This window comes from Hesperophylax consimilis, chromosome 16, assembly GCF_061612785.1.
Source record: "Hesperophylax consimilis isolate HC1 chromosome 16, BYU_Hcon_1.0, whole genome shotgun sequence".
NCBI classification, from domain to species: domain Eukaryota; kingdom Metazoa; phylum Arthropoda; class Insecta; order Trichoptera; family Limnephilidae; genus Hesperophylax; species Hesperophylax consimilis.
In genome coordinates, this window is record NC_142851.1 from 3,052,368 (window position 1) to 3,069,618 (window position 17,251).

The following is a 17,251-nucleotide window of genomic DNA, read 5'->3' on the forward strand; positions in this document are numbered from 1 at the left end:
CTTCGCTCAACCTCTTGTGCGAATGTGTCGACTATATAACATCCACTGTGGTGGCAAAATTTCTTGAATCTCTTGTTGTAAATTGACTTCACTAGACTCGAACTTATTGTCTCTTGTTTTTTTGTTGTTGTCACAGTTAGAACTGATTGAAGATTTGTCCACGTGTTTTGTCATCTGTCTATATTATGATGTAATTCTCAGGTGACAGATGTAGGCGTGCGGCTGGTTCGTCGGGGGGCGGAAGGGGCGTGGGTGGCGCGCGGCGAGTGGAGTGCGGAACGCTCGTTGGCCGTGGTGGCGTGCAACTCACACCAGGTTGTGTGCGCGGCAGGGCCCCATCTCTACTACATCGAGATCGGTGACGGGGAACTCATAGAAAAAAAGTAACCACTTCATATTATAACCAATACAGTTCCATGAAAAAATAGAACATGATGAAAAGTGAAGATAAACAATAAATAACAAATCTAACCTAAACTATTCTGTTTTCTCACTGTCTTGTATTATCTGGTTACCAACCAATACTAACAGTGCTTTCGGAGTGGTAAATACTGTTAGTATGGCTTTAACCTGTTATTGGACGTCGCAGCAGTTGGGTTGTGTGCAGCTGTGTCGCGAATGTGGACGTCACGACTGTTGTCTTGCTAACATGTATCAATGACGTAGTGCCGCATACGGGGGCACCTAGCATCGAAACGTCACGCGTTTAAAGAGTTAAGTGTATTTAGTGAGAAGATCCCAATAGTCATCTCTTCACTTCCGTCAGCCTCAAAAAATACCCCACATTAGAGATGCTGTCATTTTACTGGCTCCAAGTTGGGAGTATTGAGTATCAGATATAAATCCCTGGATCACTCCAGTTTCCCTGTTTGTGTCAACATTGTTAACTTCAGGCATCACTTTATGATGATCCCTGAATATGATGACAACTAAACAACATATAATATATGATATCTTAACAATGATATGTACGAGTGTGGTCTGAAAAGTTTCCGACCTAACAATGAAACAAGAATTTTTTTCTTAAGTTTTTTATTTATTTTTCTACATCTCCTAGTTTTTAGTCCTTTCAAGTCTCCTTGTAACTCTACACACTTCTCCCAGCGATGCTTCCATCTCTCTAACCCGTCCAAATAGTACTTGGCGTTTTTCTCTGGCGGATGGTCAAGCAGTTCAAACCGTAATTTGTAGATTTTTGCCATGGCAACCGCTGAGGTGTGAGACAGCGAGTTGTCTTGGTGAAACAGGATTTTCTTTTTCTGCAGATGTGGCCGTTTTTCTGCAATTTCGGCCTTCAGCTTGTCAAGTAATGATGGGTAGTATGCTCCTTTAATAGTTTTTCCTTTTTGAAGATAATCAATTAAGATAACTCCATGACTATCCCAAAAAACAGTCGCCATCACTTTCCCAGCCGAGAAAACAGTTTTTCCTTTTTTTGGAGCCGGTTCCCCCTTTGCAGTCCACTGTTTTGACTATATCTTTGTTTCCACATTTAATGGTGTATCCAAGTTTCATCTACAGTAATTAATTGACGCCAAAAATCGGATTTATTGCGCCTAAACTGTGCCAACGGAGCGTTGGAATTGTTAATCCGAACACGTTTTTGGTCTAACGTGAGCAAACGCGGCACCCAACGCCAGACAGCTTTCTCATGTCTAAATCTTGATTTAATATGTGACAGACACGTTCTTTGGACATTTTCATAACCTCTGCTATCTCTCTCACTTTAATTCGGCGGTCGTCTAACACTATTTGGTGAAGTTTAGCTATGTTATCGTCAGTAGTTGCAGTTTTTGGACGTCCCAAATGTTCATCGTCTCCCGAGCTCTTACGGCCACGTTTAAATTCAGCTGCCCAAAATTTCACTGTGGTAAATGATGGTGCAGAGTCCCCATACTTAGAGTCCAACTCATCTTTGATTTGCGTAGGCGTATTGCCTTTCAAACACAAAAATCTAATAACTGCTCGGTACTCAATTTTATCCATTTTCACAAAAACACACACCGACTCACTCAAACGACTGTCAACTAAAAACTGCGCGTCCAAAATGGCCGAAACTTTGGTGAGTAACTGTCAAAAGATGCACAACTACATTCACTAGCTTTTATTGACGAGTACCGCCATCTTTGCGTTGATGTCGGAAACTTTTCAGACCACCCTCGTATAAGCTCAAAAATAACATGCTCCGTAATTATCTGCAAACTAATATTGTGTATCATGAAAATGTTCACAATTATCCTATGAGTGGTTGCCGAGATTTTAGACTTCCCAAAACTAAAGTTATGTGCACACAAAACAGCGTGTTTTATAAAGAAACCTACGAAAAACTCTAAGGAGCTAGCAGCACTGAGATTCCTGGTGCACCGGTGCATGCGCATGAAACTCGACATACACGAGCGGAGCACCCTTTTACAGTTGACGTTGGCTTCATGAGAACGGGCCGCTTCTTCGACTTGTTTTTGTGTAAGACGGCTCGTATGTGGAACGAGCTAACGGCATCTGGTTTTCCTCCTTTATATAATCCGGGCCTCTTCAAGACCCACATTAATAATAATAATAATAATAATAAATTCTTTATTCCAGGATGTGGGGAGGTTAGTGCAATCCCACACATCCCATAGATGAGATAAGTACAAATAATATTTACATAGAGTAACATAAATAAAATAAATAAAAAGAGATTAAAAAATTAAAAATGAAATTAAGTTAAAGCAGAGAAGCACGGGAATCCAACGGATCTAAGATTGTGGGAGCAAGTATCTTTCTCCAATGGTCTTCAATGCTCGATCCTGAAGTCAGACGCGATTCTATGATAATAGTGTTTCTGGAATGGTTTATCCTTTCCCTCAGTCCTGCAATCCTGGTTCTTAACAGAGCTGTAAATCCTGGAACTCGCCCTTCTGTTAACATCGAGGAGGCACTGCAGTGCCTGGGGAGTCCGAACATCAATCGGTAAGCGTTATTATATTGAACCCGAAGCCTTTCCATTGTTCTTTTCTTGAAATTAGCCCAGAGCTCGCATGTGTACAGGGTGGTGCAAAAGGCTAAGAAGAGCGTCCTTTTCACTCGTGGACTACAGAGCCGGAATCTTCTACTGAGCATGTTACATTTTATACTCAGTACACGCCTCTGCCTGTCAATATCTTCATCATCCGTTAACTTGTTGTTGATGATATGTCCTAGATATTTTGTGGTTTCTACTGTTTTCAGAATCTCACCATTCAAAAAGACTGGGGGAATGTTTTTTGGGCCTTCCCCGTGTTTTATGACCAACAGTGCTGTTTTTTTCGCATTATAGATCATGTTGGTTTCGTGAGCAAATTCCTCACAGATTTTCAGGAGAATTCTTAATCCCCGTATTGACGGTGCCATCAGAACCATATCATCTGCGTAGCTCATATTGTTAACACATAGACCTCCGATGTGACAGCCCACTCCAGCATTGTTTAACCTGTGGGTTAATTCGTCCATGTATAAGTTGAACAGTACTGGGGACATACATCCACCCTGTCTGACCCCGCTTTTCAAGAAATAGGGTTCTGAGAATCCATCTTTCCACTTTACAAGGTTTTCCTGTTGGCGATGCCATGATTCGAGAATTTTTACCACTTTCCATGGTATCCCTCTTTCCTTTAGTTTTTTCCATAGTAGGGGGTGGGAAACTCTGTCGAATGCCTTACTAAGATCCAAAAAGCATGCGTAAGTTGTTGTTTTTCTTTTCCTGTAGTATTCCAGCGTCCGTTTTACGCAGAATATGGCTGAGTCCGTGGAGCATTCTGTTTTGAAACCCATCTGATTGTCTTTCGTTTTCAATTGGGGTCCGACTTGGTCTAAGAGAACTCGTTCAAATATTCTGGCGGTCGCTGTGGCGATGGATATCGGTCTGTAATTTTCCTGTAAAGTTATGTCTGTCAGTTTAGATTTTACTATCGGTATTATGATTGTCTTTGTCATGTCTTTGGGTAGATAACCACTCTTTATGATATCGGTAAACAATGTTGCCAGTAGTTTCAGAATCGCTACCCCTGCATGTTTGACGTGTTCGATACTTAAGCCGTCATGTCCTGCTGATGTTCCGGATTTCATGTTTTTAATGGCGGTTTTCACCATGTTTGCAATGACTATGGGGTCAATATCATCATAGGCGTTCAAATGCGTTTCGTTTGAGGAGATGGTCGGCGTAGTAGTCGCGAAATGTTTTTTGAAAATATTGGCAATTACTTCAGGATTTGTTTCTCCGTTTATGTTGCACGAAACTTTGGAACGCATGTTCAACATTTTATTAGACTTGTTCCAAAATGATTTGAAGTCCCGATTATCTAAGTCCGCTGCTATTTTATCCATCTGGAGTTGTGTCGAATTCTTTTGGCATTGTTTTAGAGCTGTTTTGAAGGCGGCACGCTTTGTCATTCTATCCTCGGCGATGGGACCATTGTGCGGTCTCCCATTATCAATCCAGGTGAGCATCGCTTGTCTTGATTTTTCGTATTTGTCTGCGACAAATTCATTCCATCCACAAACTTGCTTATATTTTGGTGTAGTAGTATTTCTAAATATACTAGTGGCACTGTCTCGTAATGCTTGTACTATACATCCGTAGAGGTGTTTTATTTTGGCACGTTCAGGGTTGCCACCGTCCTCAAGAGATGTATTTTTTGGGTTGATTTTAGCTAGATAAGTTTGCGAACATGAGTTGTAAATTCCGATATCACGTATATTTTTCGGATTCCATAATGCTGGATCCCTTAATATAGATGAAAATACTTCCGATGTTACTATTCCATTCGTATTTAAAGTTATTTCGAGGGGTCGGTGGTCAGTCCAATCAACATTGTAATGTATTTTCATATCGATAATTTGTTTGTAAATATTTTTTGTAACTAGACAGTGGTCTAACCACCTGGTAGTACTATGCGCGTCACTGACGTATGTGTAAGAATTCTCAGGTAAAATTTCGGTGTCGGCACAAATGTATTCGAATTCTTGACAAAAAGATTTTAGCTCTATTCCAAAGAGTGAGTCGGGATTAGCGTTGAAGTCTCCGATAATAATTGAATTGATATAATCTTTTTCATCAATGATCGTTTGTAAGGAGGCCAGGCAGTTGGTAAACTCCACAAAGTTGTCAGTTAAGCAAGTCGGCATATAGATTGTGAAGATGGTTAAATTTTCAGTATTTAGACTCACCTCGATTCCGGCCATACGACAATTGTCCATCGGGATTGTGGTAACCCTTAAGTTTTGCTTGTAAATTATTCCCACTCCGCCGTACGGCCGACCTAGTAGGGGACCGTTAGCTATATTGACGGCAGAGGTGCCCAAGCTATTGAAATGCGGGTGAATATTAGATAAAAATTCAATCTCGGTTGGGAGTAGCCACGTTTCTTGGACTAGTATAATGTCATATGATTCGCAGAGATCGTGAATAAATTTTTCGGAGCTACGGACCGATCTGCAGTTAATCGAAATAATTCTTAATTTATCGGTTGTCATTTTGATTTTTGGTTGATGTACGCGATTCTATATATTTACGGAATACAATTCCTTCCGGCCATAGTTCTTCCACCAGGTATTTCGGCCCTTCAGTTGCTTTTACAGAAAGTTTAAAGGTGTTAAATGGCGTGGGACGGTAAGGCTTAATTTTTTCGATCTTAGTATTTTCGAGACCATTATCTGTAAGGTAGGTCTTTACGTCGTCCTCTGTAGTTTCCAATGTAAACCGTGAAATATAAATTGACGTAATTAAATCTGCCGACTTCAGTGTCGTAGAGGTTGCTTTTCCTCTCAAGTTGCGTTTGGGTTTTCTAGTTACTAATGTAAATCCTTTCTCATCTTCCGCAGGAGGCCGAGGCCGCGGACCGCGGTCACGCGATACCTGTTTATTATTTTGTTTTAAAGCGTGTGCGAAGTTCATTCCCGGCTGCACTGGACTATTTGGAGTGTGTTCGTTCATTGTCTTTGTGTGTGTGGTTGACACTGTATTACTAGAACCAGTCGATAAGCAGGATGCGCCGCCCGTCGGTATTTGTTTACTATCTGAAAATCGTGACTTACCCACAATTGAGTGGTTAATAATTACTTCCGAATTCCCAGTTAAGTCACTTTGTTTGTTTGGTACCTGAATATTTGCAATTTGTTCTCTTATTAGTGCCAGTTCTTGTTTTATGTCTTCATTTTTTGTGGTCGATGAATCTTTTAGTTCGGTTTTTATATGCGTTATTTCCGTTTTCAGTGCATTGAGTTCCTTAAGGAGTTTGGACACATCTATGCTGTCGAAGTTGATGGGAGGCAATTTATGCAATTGTTTAGCAGCGAACACTGGTAGTTTATCAGGATCGGTTTCCTTCAATGCTCTCAGGATGTCCTGGAGGTCTCGGCTGATTCTGCCATCTCCTTTCCGCAAAGTACGTTTATCCGGAAGCTTTTCAAACAGGATAGTTTTCGCCTCCTTTATTTCCTCTTCGGAGTAAGTAGAGATGCATAATTGTGTAATTGCAATCTCATCCAGAGTGTCTGCCTTGTTTTGAATGAACGTAAGACACTCGTTTATAATTATATTACATGAGTTACACGACATAGCGATGCGATACGGTCTTCTGTCGCGACAATACTTACAAAAATAATAAATCCCTTTCTACAGCCCCTACTTTAATCCCCGTCACAACGCTGTCCAACCAGATGGCGACATAGCTCCCCTGCCCACACGCTGTATAGACAGGGGCGCTCTTGTGAGGTTTATCACATCTAAAGGAAGCCACAAGTCTTGGCACTTTTCGTATGATATGTGCTATATATGAATGTGAAAAAATATTATGATTTGTGTGAGTACCTTCACCTATCAAGATTATTTTAGTTACTCTTAAACCAATTTAACTGTATTTTTAAATCAATATAACTAAATTTATTTATTTAAATATTTTTTTGGAATTTTTCCTACTGGATGTATGAAGAAGTTTCCATACATCTAAATAAAGATTCAAAAACAAAACTTATCACCAAAAATATTATAATTGTTTTCTCTATGATTCAATTATTAATAATTATTGTTTATATTGTTGGATTGCAGGCATGTATGCATGGATGAAGAGGTGGCCTGCATTGACCTGAGCCCCCCGGACGAGGAGACGGGTCAGGCCTCGCTGGTGGGCGTGGGCTTGTGGACTGACATCTCTGTGCGGGTGTTGAGTCTGCCCCATCTGGAGCACACGCACACCGAAAAGCTGCTCGGAGGTAAGAAAGGCTGTCAGAAGAAGAAAGAAAGATTTGTTCTGTATATATTATTTAACCAGTGTATGTAACACTGTCGATCGATAAAACCCCATAGGGGATATTTATTTATTTCGTGTCAATATCGGTTCGGGTATCAACAGCGCAACCGCGCTCGGGATATTAAGTCTATCGTCGGAAGTTGAGTATATCGATCCGATATTGTTAAGTTATCAATTTGATCATGCTATTAGTTATCAATTTGATATGCTGATGCCTTGACTAGACTAGACTAGACTGTCAAGGCATCAGCATTTTTCAAAATCTGCTCTGAGAAACATTGAAAGAGCTTAATGTGAATATTTTCTGATATTATATTTGTCCTTCCAGAGATAATCCCACGCTCCCTGCTAATCTGCGTGCTGGAGGGGTGCTGCTACCTGCTGTGCGCTCTTGGAGACGGCTCCATGTTCTACTTCACCCTAAATCTCAAGAGTGGCATACTGTCGCAGAAGAAAAAGGTCACCCTGGGCACGCAGCCCACCGTACTGAGGACTTTCAGGTGAGACAGTTGTACCAATTGTCCTTACAGAGATAAAATGTACTGCTTTTTCTATCCTACTTATAGCTTACCTATATGCGAACACAACTATTATAGCTTTAAAATATCAAAATATTAATATAATATACAAAGAAAAAAATGTTGATAGTAACATAAAATTATCCAATTATTCTATGTATCGTTTTTGTAGTCTTGTAAATTTTCATTTAGTAAAAATAATTTTTTGTTACTTTTTTCTGAAGATTGAATGTAAATAATTTCCAGGTCTCTATGGACAACCAACGTGTTTGCCTGCTCCGACCGCCCCACCGTTATATATTCATCCAATCACAAGCTGGTGTTCTCCAACGTCAACCTCAAGGAGGTCACGCACATGTGCTCTCTCAATGCGCAAGCCTATCCTGACAGGTAATCAATCTGCAATCATTCCAACCAACCAAATTATATATTATCATTATTATGCGGTAGGCTGATTCAGCATTATCACAGGGCTGCTGTTCCTTGCCTTTCGCCTCCAGTCCTCAGTCCTTCCCGTCCTGCTCCAAACCTCTTCCATGCAGTCTATCCACCTCTTCCTCGGTGTGACTCTTGATCACTTCCACTTAACCAACCACTTGGTCATGAATTTCAGATGTTAAAATGTTGGGTCCTCATTCAGCAGCAAATGTACAGTGATTGGCTAATAAAAGATACTAGATTCCCTCAATATTTAGGGTGTTGTTTAATTTTTTATGGTAGTTCTTCTGGTATACATGCTTCCGAAGGTGTTCGTGTAACCTTTTGTTTTTGGACACGGCTTAGTTTGCATCCAAATCTTCTCTCATTTTGGCAGGTCTGCTTTTCTTAACATAGTTTCAAAACTTTACCCCCGATATATTTATGTATTGTTCTACATTTTCTCTAGATTGTGATAATTATCGTCACCGGGCAAGTAATACTTCCAATGTGGAAAAAAAAAAAAAAATAACACGAGTGAAAAAAACTATTTTGAAACTGGAAAATAAAGGTGGACATTCAAATAATATTTACATTAACCCTTAGCAATCGAGTGCCTCCATAGGGGCGGCTTGAATGGTTTGCCGTATTACTCGAGTGCTGCCGCTATGGCGACAAGAAAATAAAGTCTTATATCTCAATATTTTTAATATATTGCTTACTTTTTTAATATAATTTAACCAGAATCATATTACTACAATTAAATAAAATTTAAGTTTTTATATATATAAATTTAATTACAATTCAAATGATTTATTTTTCTCAAAAACGGCTTTGAGTTGGCTGTATGCACATACCAAAAAACTTTTGGGTGCAAAGGATTAATAATGATTATTAATATACATAATAAAAAATAGGAGTCTTCCTTCATTTCCTGCTTAAAAATGCATTTTTTCACACTCCTGTAAATTTTTAAAAAATCGCATTGGAGGTATGGTATTGCGCGCTCAACAACATTATGTGCGGGTCTTAGGATAATACAATAATTTTGTTTTCTTAAACTTCAAAATGCCAAAAGATGGAAAACAAAAATTATATGACCATGAGGAGCCAATGAGAACCCCACCCTTGTTTTCATTATAAGGCTAGTACAATACAAAAATACCAATACAATAAATTCACTATTTATGCTGATACTTGGAGGATAGTAATTTAATTTAGCAACAGGAAGGTTAAGGTTCATCCTTATAGAAATAAAGAGATACATGTATTTTATTATTTAATGTTTTGATTTAGTTTGGCGCTGGCGACCGACAGCACAGTAACCATCGGCACAATAGACGAAATCCAGAAACTGCACATCAGGACCGTACCGCTGGGCGAGTCCCCTCGAAGGATAACCTACCAGGAGGCAACGCAGACATTTGGTGTGATCACCATGCGGCTCGACATACTGGATGGGGGTGGGGGCTCCAGTGTGCCGCGAGCCTCGGCCTCGAGCCTGTCGGCATCTTCCTCCGGGGGTGGCGCTGGCCTGCTGCCCCCATGCCCCAAGCCGCTGCAGCCCGGCACGGAGCAGGAGGTGCACAACCTACTTATCATCGACCACCACACCTTCGAGGGTATGTCTAACAATTCCCTCCGCCCCACTGATAACTTTATCTACTTAACGCGTATGTGATGCGTCGACGGCTATCGAGACACGTCCATTGTGTCAAAACGTGTCGTGTGGTGGGACAGACTGTATAAAAATGCTTGCAATAAAAAAGTTTTTTTTTTTTAAATCATGTGTTGTAATGTGGAAATTTTGTTTACAACCAACATTATATGAATTTCATTTCATTAAGCCAATATGGATGCTTCATTTCACTTCCTGCACCTCTGTACCGATCATAACTAAGAAAGTATGTAGACCCTAATTTTAAAAAATTGGTGAAATCCTTTTGATAATTCACTTTCAAGTTGGTTCGCAAAATTTGTTTATTATATAAAGCGAAGACGGTTTACCTGTAGGTCCCCTTGATCACTTAGGCCATAGGCCCATTGTGCTTTCTCCCATTTTACACAATTCCTTTAACAGTAATTCGGTCTCTTCAATAAAGTTCACTAGTGTCGTCATTGGATATGTGGCTATGTATTCTGGTTCTACAATGTGTCTTCCCAGGTATCTGAGCCTTGTTCCTAACAGAGCAGGACATTGGCACCAAAGGTGAATTGGAGTTTCTTCACCCTCTTCAAATTTCCTGCATCTGTAGGTGTTTTCCACTCCCAACAACTGCATGTGCCTCTTGAGATTGCAGTGTCCCGTTAGTAGTCCTACCAGTTCCCTCAGTGAGTTTCTGTCCATATTAAGTAGTTGTCTGGTCCGTTTATGAGTACTTTGGATTGCCTCATTCCGGGTGCCCTTTCCCATTCCTCCCAGTGCCGGGATTTGACCCACCTTTCAATATGTATTTTAGTGTGGCAAGCTGCTACTCCTACAGCCGGCTTGGATCCCGCAAGTGGTGCTTTCGCCCCTTTCCTTGCTAGTCCACCAGCCTGCTCATTACCGTCAATACCTTTATGTCCTGGTACCCAGAGCAGGGTTACTTTATTGATGGTAGCAAGTTCTTCAAGAATGGTTTTGCATTCCATCACCAGTCTGGAGTCTGGAGTGGAGGTTACTTTCCAGTGCCATTACGGCTGTCTGGCTATCAGAGCATATGCCTATGTTCTCATTCCTGTACCCGATACGTATGTTCTCCTGGGCACAAGCTAAGATGGCCTCCATCTCGGCTTGAAATACAGTGCAATATGTTCCTAGAGGTAAGTTCCCTCTTGGAACCCTGTAAACAGACCCCGGCCCCTGTTCCCTCCTCCATCTTGGACTCATTTGTGAACCAGATTAGTTCCTGTTTGTTGGTAGGGCCTGGAACCGTGTCCCATTCTTCCCTTGTGGGGTACGTCACTCTAAACTGCTCTCTGAAGAAGTATTCAGCTTCATCATCATTTTAAATAAACAACATAGTTTTTCTGCAAGTCGGGCATAATGAAGAAAAATATTGTGAAATTCATATAACAGTGTACCATTGATAACGCTGTTGTATTAACAGAATCATTAGTTGAATTTTGCGACCACCTCTGGTCTGGAGCCCCAAAATACCTGAATAAACCCCTGACTGCCCAGGAACCAGTTGTTTAGTCGAGAAAGATGAAAAACATCTGTACACGGTTGACATTTTTTAATAAATGGTTATGTTGTTGGGTTCCAGTTCTCCATTGCCACCAGATGATGCCAACAGAATATGCCATGTCCATGGTGTCGGTGAAGCTGGGAGATGACCCCTTCCACTACTATGCAGTGGGCACGGCCATGATTAATCCTGACGAGGCAGAACCCAAACAGGTACTAACTGACTATTGGTAGTATTTTAAAACTGTTTAAAGAACTTGCAATATATTACTTCCAAATATGTACATTAATTGAACAAATCTATCTTTACTTAGCACATTTGACATTGTAATTAAATCTACAATAATTGCCAACATTTTGATCTCTGAACGATCCCCGTTGACTGATTTGACGGTTAACGATTTGTGACGCAAGTTTAACACCGGTAATTAAATTAATTATGACACATAACTTACTCAAATTTATATATATGTATAACAATGGAATGGAATAGGAATTAAAGACACCATGTTTTTTTGTTATTTGACCGTATTGACTGTAAAAACTTTTTATTTGGGTTTCTTCAAACTATTCGTGCAATTATCTGATTCCTATCTTTCATTGATAATTTATTGTCTATTCCAGGGTCGTATCTTATTGTTCCACTGGACCGAGGGTCGGCTGCTGCTGATAGGGGAGAAGGAGATTAAGGGGGCCTGCTACACCCTGGTCGAATTCAATGGCAAGCTTCTTGCCAGCATTAATAGTACCGTGAGTGATTTTTCATTGATCACCATTATTAATGATATAATTCATGGAGGATTCTGGTTGCCTCTTGAAAATGCCTCCACTCCTGCTGGTCTCCTACTGTCTCCTCTAGATCTCCATGTCTAAAGATGCAGTGTCTGTATCATTAAACTACCTATTTTTAGGCCTTCCAACACACAGTGAATGGAACATGGAGCATGGAACTGGCAGAGGAAGAGTGAAAGTAAACTGAATGTTGTAAAAATGAGATCCCTGAGGCATATGTGTGGTAAAACCATGTATGATTGTGTGAGAACCGTGGATATTCGCAAAAAATGCAAGGTTGGTGTAAGCATGATGAGAAAGATTAATACTTTGACGAGATGGTTTAGGCATGTAGCGCGAATGAACGAAGTAAGGAGTGCAAGAAAAATATATGACGCAAATGTGAATGGTGGAAGTCGGGGACGCCCGAGGAAGACATTGCACGATCAAGTAAACCAAATCTTTGCTGTGTCAGATAGAAACCTTGTTGTTCCACTGCTGAAATCTGATTTCTTTCTACACATTAGTTTATGTAAGAAGTTTTAAATTGTATGTTTCTTTTTATTTAATTTTAGGTTAGGTTATTTGAATGGACGTCAGAAAAGGAACTACGGTTAGAATGCAGCCATTTCAACAATATAATGGCCTTGTACTTAAAAGTGAAGGGAGACTTCATCCTCGTGGGAGACATTATGAGATCCATGACACTTTTGCAATACAAACAGGTAAAGTTACATATGTGATATTCTAAAACTTCAAATATAAATTCATCGTCCCATGGCGAAAAGTACCATCCAGAATGGGATACACTGCTTAAAATGGCTTTAGCCGTATTTTGTTATCCGATCCGAATAGCCAAGTACTTTCCGACCTTCCCCTTCACCAGCTCCTTCCCACTTCCTTCAGCCTCACATTATACCAAAATTGGGGATGTCCTAGTCCTACTGACTTCAATTAGTTGAGTGTCTCTTGTGAGGTTTTAAATTGAGTTCTTGGGATAAAAAACGGGGGCGTTAAATCCATAAAGGCTTTAAAGTAGTCCTGGGTCGATTGCCAACTACCCGCTCTTTGTAACCCGCTCACAAACCACCAATGAGTTACTTTTCAAAAGCTCTCGTTTCCCGTAATGGGTGCCTGCCAGGCGGGCGACCATAGATGTATGAATTTTGTAGACAGGGCATCTCGAACCTGGGAACATCTTGAACTGGGCAGACACCTGAAACCTAAAATAAGCTATCATTTACCTACTACCTACCTACGTCAAATGAAAATACCCAATCAAAGAACTAGTACGATGGACACTTTTGACTTACAGTGGCAAGCAGCGTGCGCGTCGATCTCCTCTACTCTATGGCATTTTTTGGACTTGTAAAAGTATCCAATCAAAGAGCGGGTACTCTCGATCCGATCACTTCGCCAGTGGGTCATGAGGGATGCGGGTTGTGTAAAATTATCGACCGAGCTGTACATTAACACGTTGACTGCCAACTACAAGATAACTCGTAGATTGTATTCTTTGCTAGAACGCCGACTACGAGATAACTTGTAGTGTGTTTACTTGCCATTTTCGCTAAAATACGTTAAAATTCGTAGTATATCATTGCTGGCTTACAGAACAGAAAATTTATTAATAAATGAACAGAAAATTTAACTGTAAAAAATTTGAGTTTTTAATAATATAATATGATTAAATGAAATTGGCTTTTGAGACCAGAATTCTGAAAATTGCCGTGGGACTCAACGTGTTAAAGCTGTGTATGCCCCTTTATTAGATGTATTTTAATGAATTGAAGAAGAAAAACAAACTGTAATTTAATTTTGTAACCAATTTGCCAACCGTGCCAACTTTCAAAAAATGAATGAACCGTGTTGTTTTTTAGATGGAGGGAAGCTTTGAAGAGATCGCCCGAGACTATAGCCCCAACTGGATGACGGCTGTGGAAATATTAGATGATGATACATTCCTTGGATCTGAGAATAGTTTCAATATTTTTGTTTGTCAAAAAGACGGGTAAGCTTTCTTTTGTAGTTATGTTCGGTATTCTTTTTATAAGTAACTACGAAATTTGGCTGAAGCGGTTTTTAATAATATATCCGAAAACAATAAATTAACGTAGAAAATACAACAAAATGATTCACGAAAGGAAGGTTCGAGAATGTTCCGAAGCGCGTCATGTAGGCAAAATAATTCGATCTCGATGTTGTGGTTGCTGGTACTGTACATTTCGTTCACGTTGTCACTTGTCTAGGTGGAAAATAAAACATTCTCGAACATTCCAGTTGCTACAGAAACAAATACTAAAAAAATAAAAGAAAATCCAAGAAGCTTGTTTGGAAACTTCTAGAATAACGTTCGAGTCAAGTAGTGGCGTACCACTACACTTTAAAATATTTTTTTGCTGTATAAGCAAATGAAGTCAGCTTAGATTATGTAGTTTTAAACTCATCCATCTTTGTATAATGCAGGCGGCATTTTGCAAAATACTTATTTCAACCTTGTGTCTTTTTATGTTTTGTAGTTAGACTTTGAAGAAATCTGAATACTCGGTATATTTATAATATAACACAACATTGTTAACTAACTCTACCCAAAATCACAGTGCCATTAAAGTTTGCGTAAACACAAACATTAAAAATGCACTGTGATGATGGAATTGTTAATTGTAAATTGTACCGCCACTAAATTCAACACATTTACTCCGTCTCCAGAGCGGCCACATCGGATGAAGAGCGCCAGCAGATGAGTGAGATGGGCGCCTTCCACGTGGGCGACATGATCAACGTGTTCCGCCACGGCTCCCTCGTCATGCAGCACTCCTCGGCAGACACCACCGCCCCCGTCACCAATACCGTGCTCTTTGCCACCGTCACCGGGGCCATCGGTAAGCACCCTTACTTTCATCTAGCTTTTACTTATATCATTTAAGTGCCTCTAGGTGTCGCCATCCTGCCGTCCTGGGCTACTTCAGTGCACACATCGTTTTTTATCCCGAAATGCCCAAAGATATTGAGTGCGTAGCGACGTTTATCAATTCTATTTAAATTTAAACTTGTGATTCAATTCGACACTGTTCTTGTTATGTTTTATTTTTCATACTTCAGCTTTCTGCACAAAAACAAAACAAAATAATTATTGAATTGTTTTTTTGATCTATCCGGTACTTGTGCACTGATTGATTTAGGACGGGTTGTTTCGGAGAATTTGAACAATTCATCAAATTTCAACGTTCATTTCCGGGTTCTGTGAAAGTCCTATTCAAGTTCTGTTATTATATCATTATAGGCTAGTTGCTTGACAAAACTGAAATTAAAACAGAACTTGAAAAAATCTTTCACAGAACTGGAAAATGAACGTTGAAATTTGATGAATTGTTCAAATTCTCCGAAACAACCCGTCCTTAGATATTATATATAATATAGTAATGAATTATTTTTTCTTCAATTGAATTTGGAAGACATCTTCTGCCCTAAAAAGGCCTGCAGTCGTAATATTGTATGCGAAGCAGTTTGTGGTTTTATTGTGAATTGTAATCAATATTTAAAAAGTGGTGGATCATTTCATGTCCTTTTTTAGATTTACTAGTTGCCTGTTTGTTTATAGTTTATTTTATTAACAAAATGACAATGTTATGTGTGCAGGTCTGGTGGCGCAGATCCCGCAGGACTTGTACGAGTTCCTGCACCAGCTGGAAGAGCGTCTCACGCACACCATCAAGAGCGTGGGCAAGATCAACCACTCGTTCTGGCGCAGCTTCAACACGGATGTGAAGACGGAGCCCGCCGAGGGCTTCATTGATGGGGACCTCATCGAAAGCTTCCTCGACCTCAGCCGAGAGACCATGATAGACACGGTGCAGGGCTTGCAGGTGACCAACATTTAATCACTCATAACTCTATTACTGACAAACTTATTGTGAAATCAGATATGATCGCATCAGCAGAATGCTGCCTGCTCATCTATTTATATCTATATAATTAATAAAAATAATAAGAATTTATTCCAGAATGTATGCAGGGGTAGTGCAATGCAATACATTCCATATTTGAAATAATATACATAATAAGTAATAAAAATAATAATAAGGTAGGTAATAACATAGGTGATTCTGACAGGCACAAAAAAGCAGAATTTATGTGAAAAAAGATAAAATATAAACACAAAAATGAGTGTGAACAGCCGTTTATGGGGGGTATTTTCACATCTCCCGTCTCCAGAGGGCCATCAGAGGGGACTCCATCCAGGCAACCATGGCAGTGATGATTTTGTTACTAGATTGGCGTAGTCTGAGCCATAAGCTTCCCATACGATGGCGGAGAAGCGCTCTGAAAGAGTGTACTCGTCCCTCCAGGAACATTTTCATGGCGCTGCAATATCTCGGTAGGCGGAATAGTTGACGATAAGCATTATTGTAAGCGACTTGTAGCTTATGCCATTGGGATGCAGTGTAATCCACCCACAGTTCTGACATGTACAACGAAGTGCAAAATGCGTTGAAAAGTATTTTTTTCACGTTTGTACTGCAAAAGTGAAAACGCCTTGACAGCATACCTGCTCTAACGAATATCGCTCTTCTTTGCCTTTCCATATCCTCGATGTATTTCAGGTCGTCTGTGATAATATGTCCTAGGTATTTGACGCTACGACTAACGTCCATTTTCCTTCCATCTAGCCATACTGAAGGTGTTAGCATGTTTTCGTTTTTGCATTTGAAAACCATAACTATTGATTTGGACGTATTATATACAAGGTTATGATTTTTTGAAAAATCTTCACATATTTGGAGTAGTTTCATCAGTGCGCTAAGTGACGGTGCTAGAAGAACCATATCATCTGCGTAGTTAATATTGTTTACACATACTCCTTGAACATGGCAACCTATCTTACTGTTATTAAGTCTTTGAATTAGTTCATCAGTATATATATTAAACAGTGCTGGAGACATGCTTCCTCCTTGCCTTACGTCACTTTTCAAATAAAATGGGTTGGAAAACTCACCAGACCATTTCACCACATTTTCTTGCTGCGTACGCCAAATTGGAAGAATTGCTATTATATCTTCCGAAACTGCTCTTTTCCTGAGTTTTTCTCAGAGTTTATTGTGACA

At 39.9% G+C, this 17,251-nt stretch overlaps 1 protein-coding gene across 2 annotated transcripts in view; it reads left to right on the forward strand.

Annotated features, from left to right (window-relative positions):
- The window catches only part of pic (DNA damage-binding protein pic), a 37,293-nt gene that overhangs the window by 18,187 nt on the left and 1,855 nt on the right, over window positions 1-17,251 (forward strand). For both annotated transcript variants that reach the window (XM_089641401.1, XM_089641402.1), the window contains exons 11-21: window positions 202-383; window positions 7,067-7,230; window positions 7,597-7,768; window positions 8,033-8,176; window positions 9,500-9,825; window positions 11,455-11,588; window positions 12,000-12,125; window positions 12,722-12,871; window positions 14,027-14,157; window positions 14,856-15,028; window positions 15,786-16,012. In XM_089641401.1, the coding sequence (XP_089497527.1) occupies window positions 202-383; window positions 7,067-7,230; window positions 7,597-7,768; window positions 8,033-8,176; window positions 9,500-9,825; window positions 11,455-11,588; window positions 12,000-12,125; window positions 12,722-12,871; window positions 14,027-14,157; window positions 14,856-15,028; window positions 15,786-16,012 (1,929 nt within the window). The remainder of the gene's footprint in view (window positions 1-201; window positions 384-7,066; window positions 7,231-7,596; window positions 7,769-8,032; window positions 8,177-9,499; window positions 9,826-11,454; window positions 11,589-11,999; window positions 12,126-12,721; window positions 12,872-14,026; window positions 14,158-14,855; window positions 15,029-15,785; window positions 16,013-17,251) is intronic.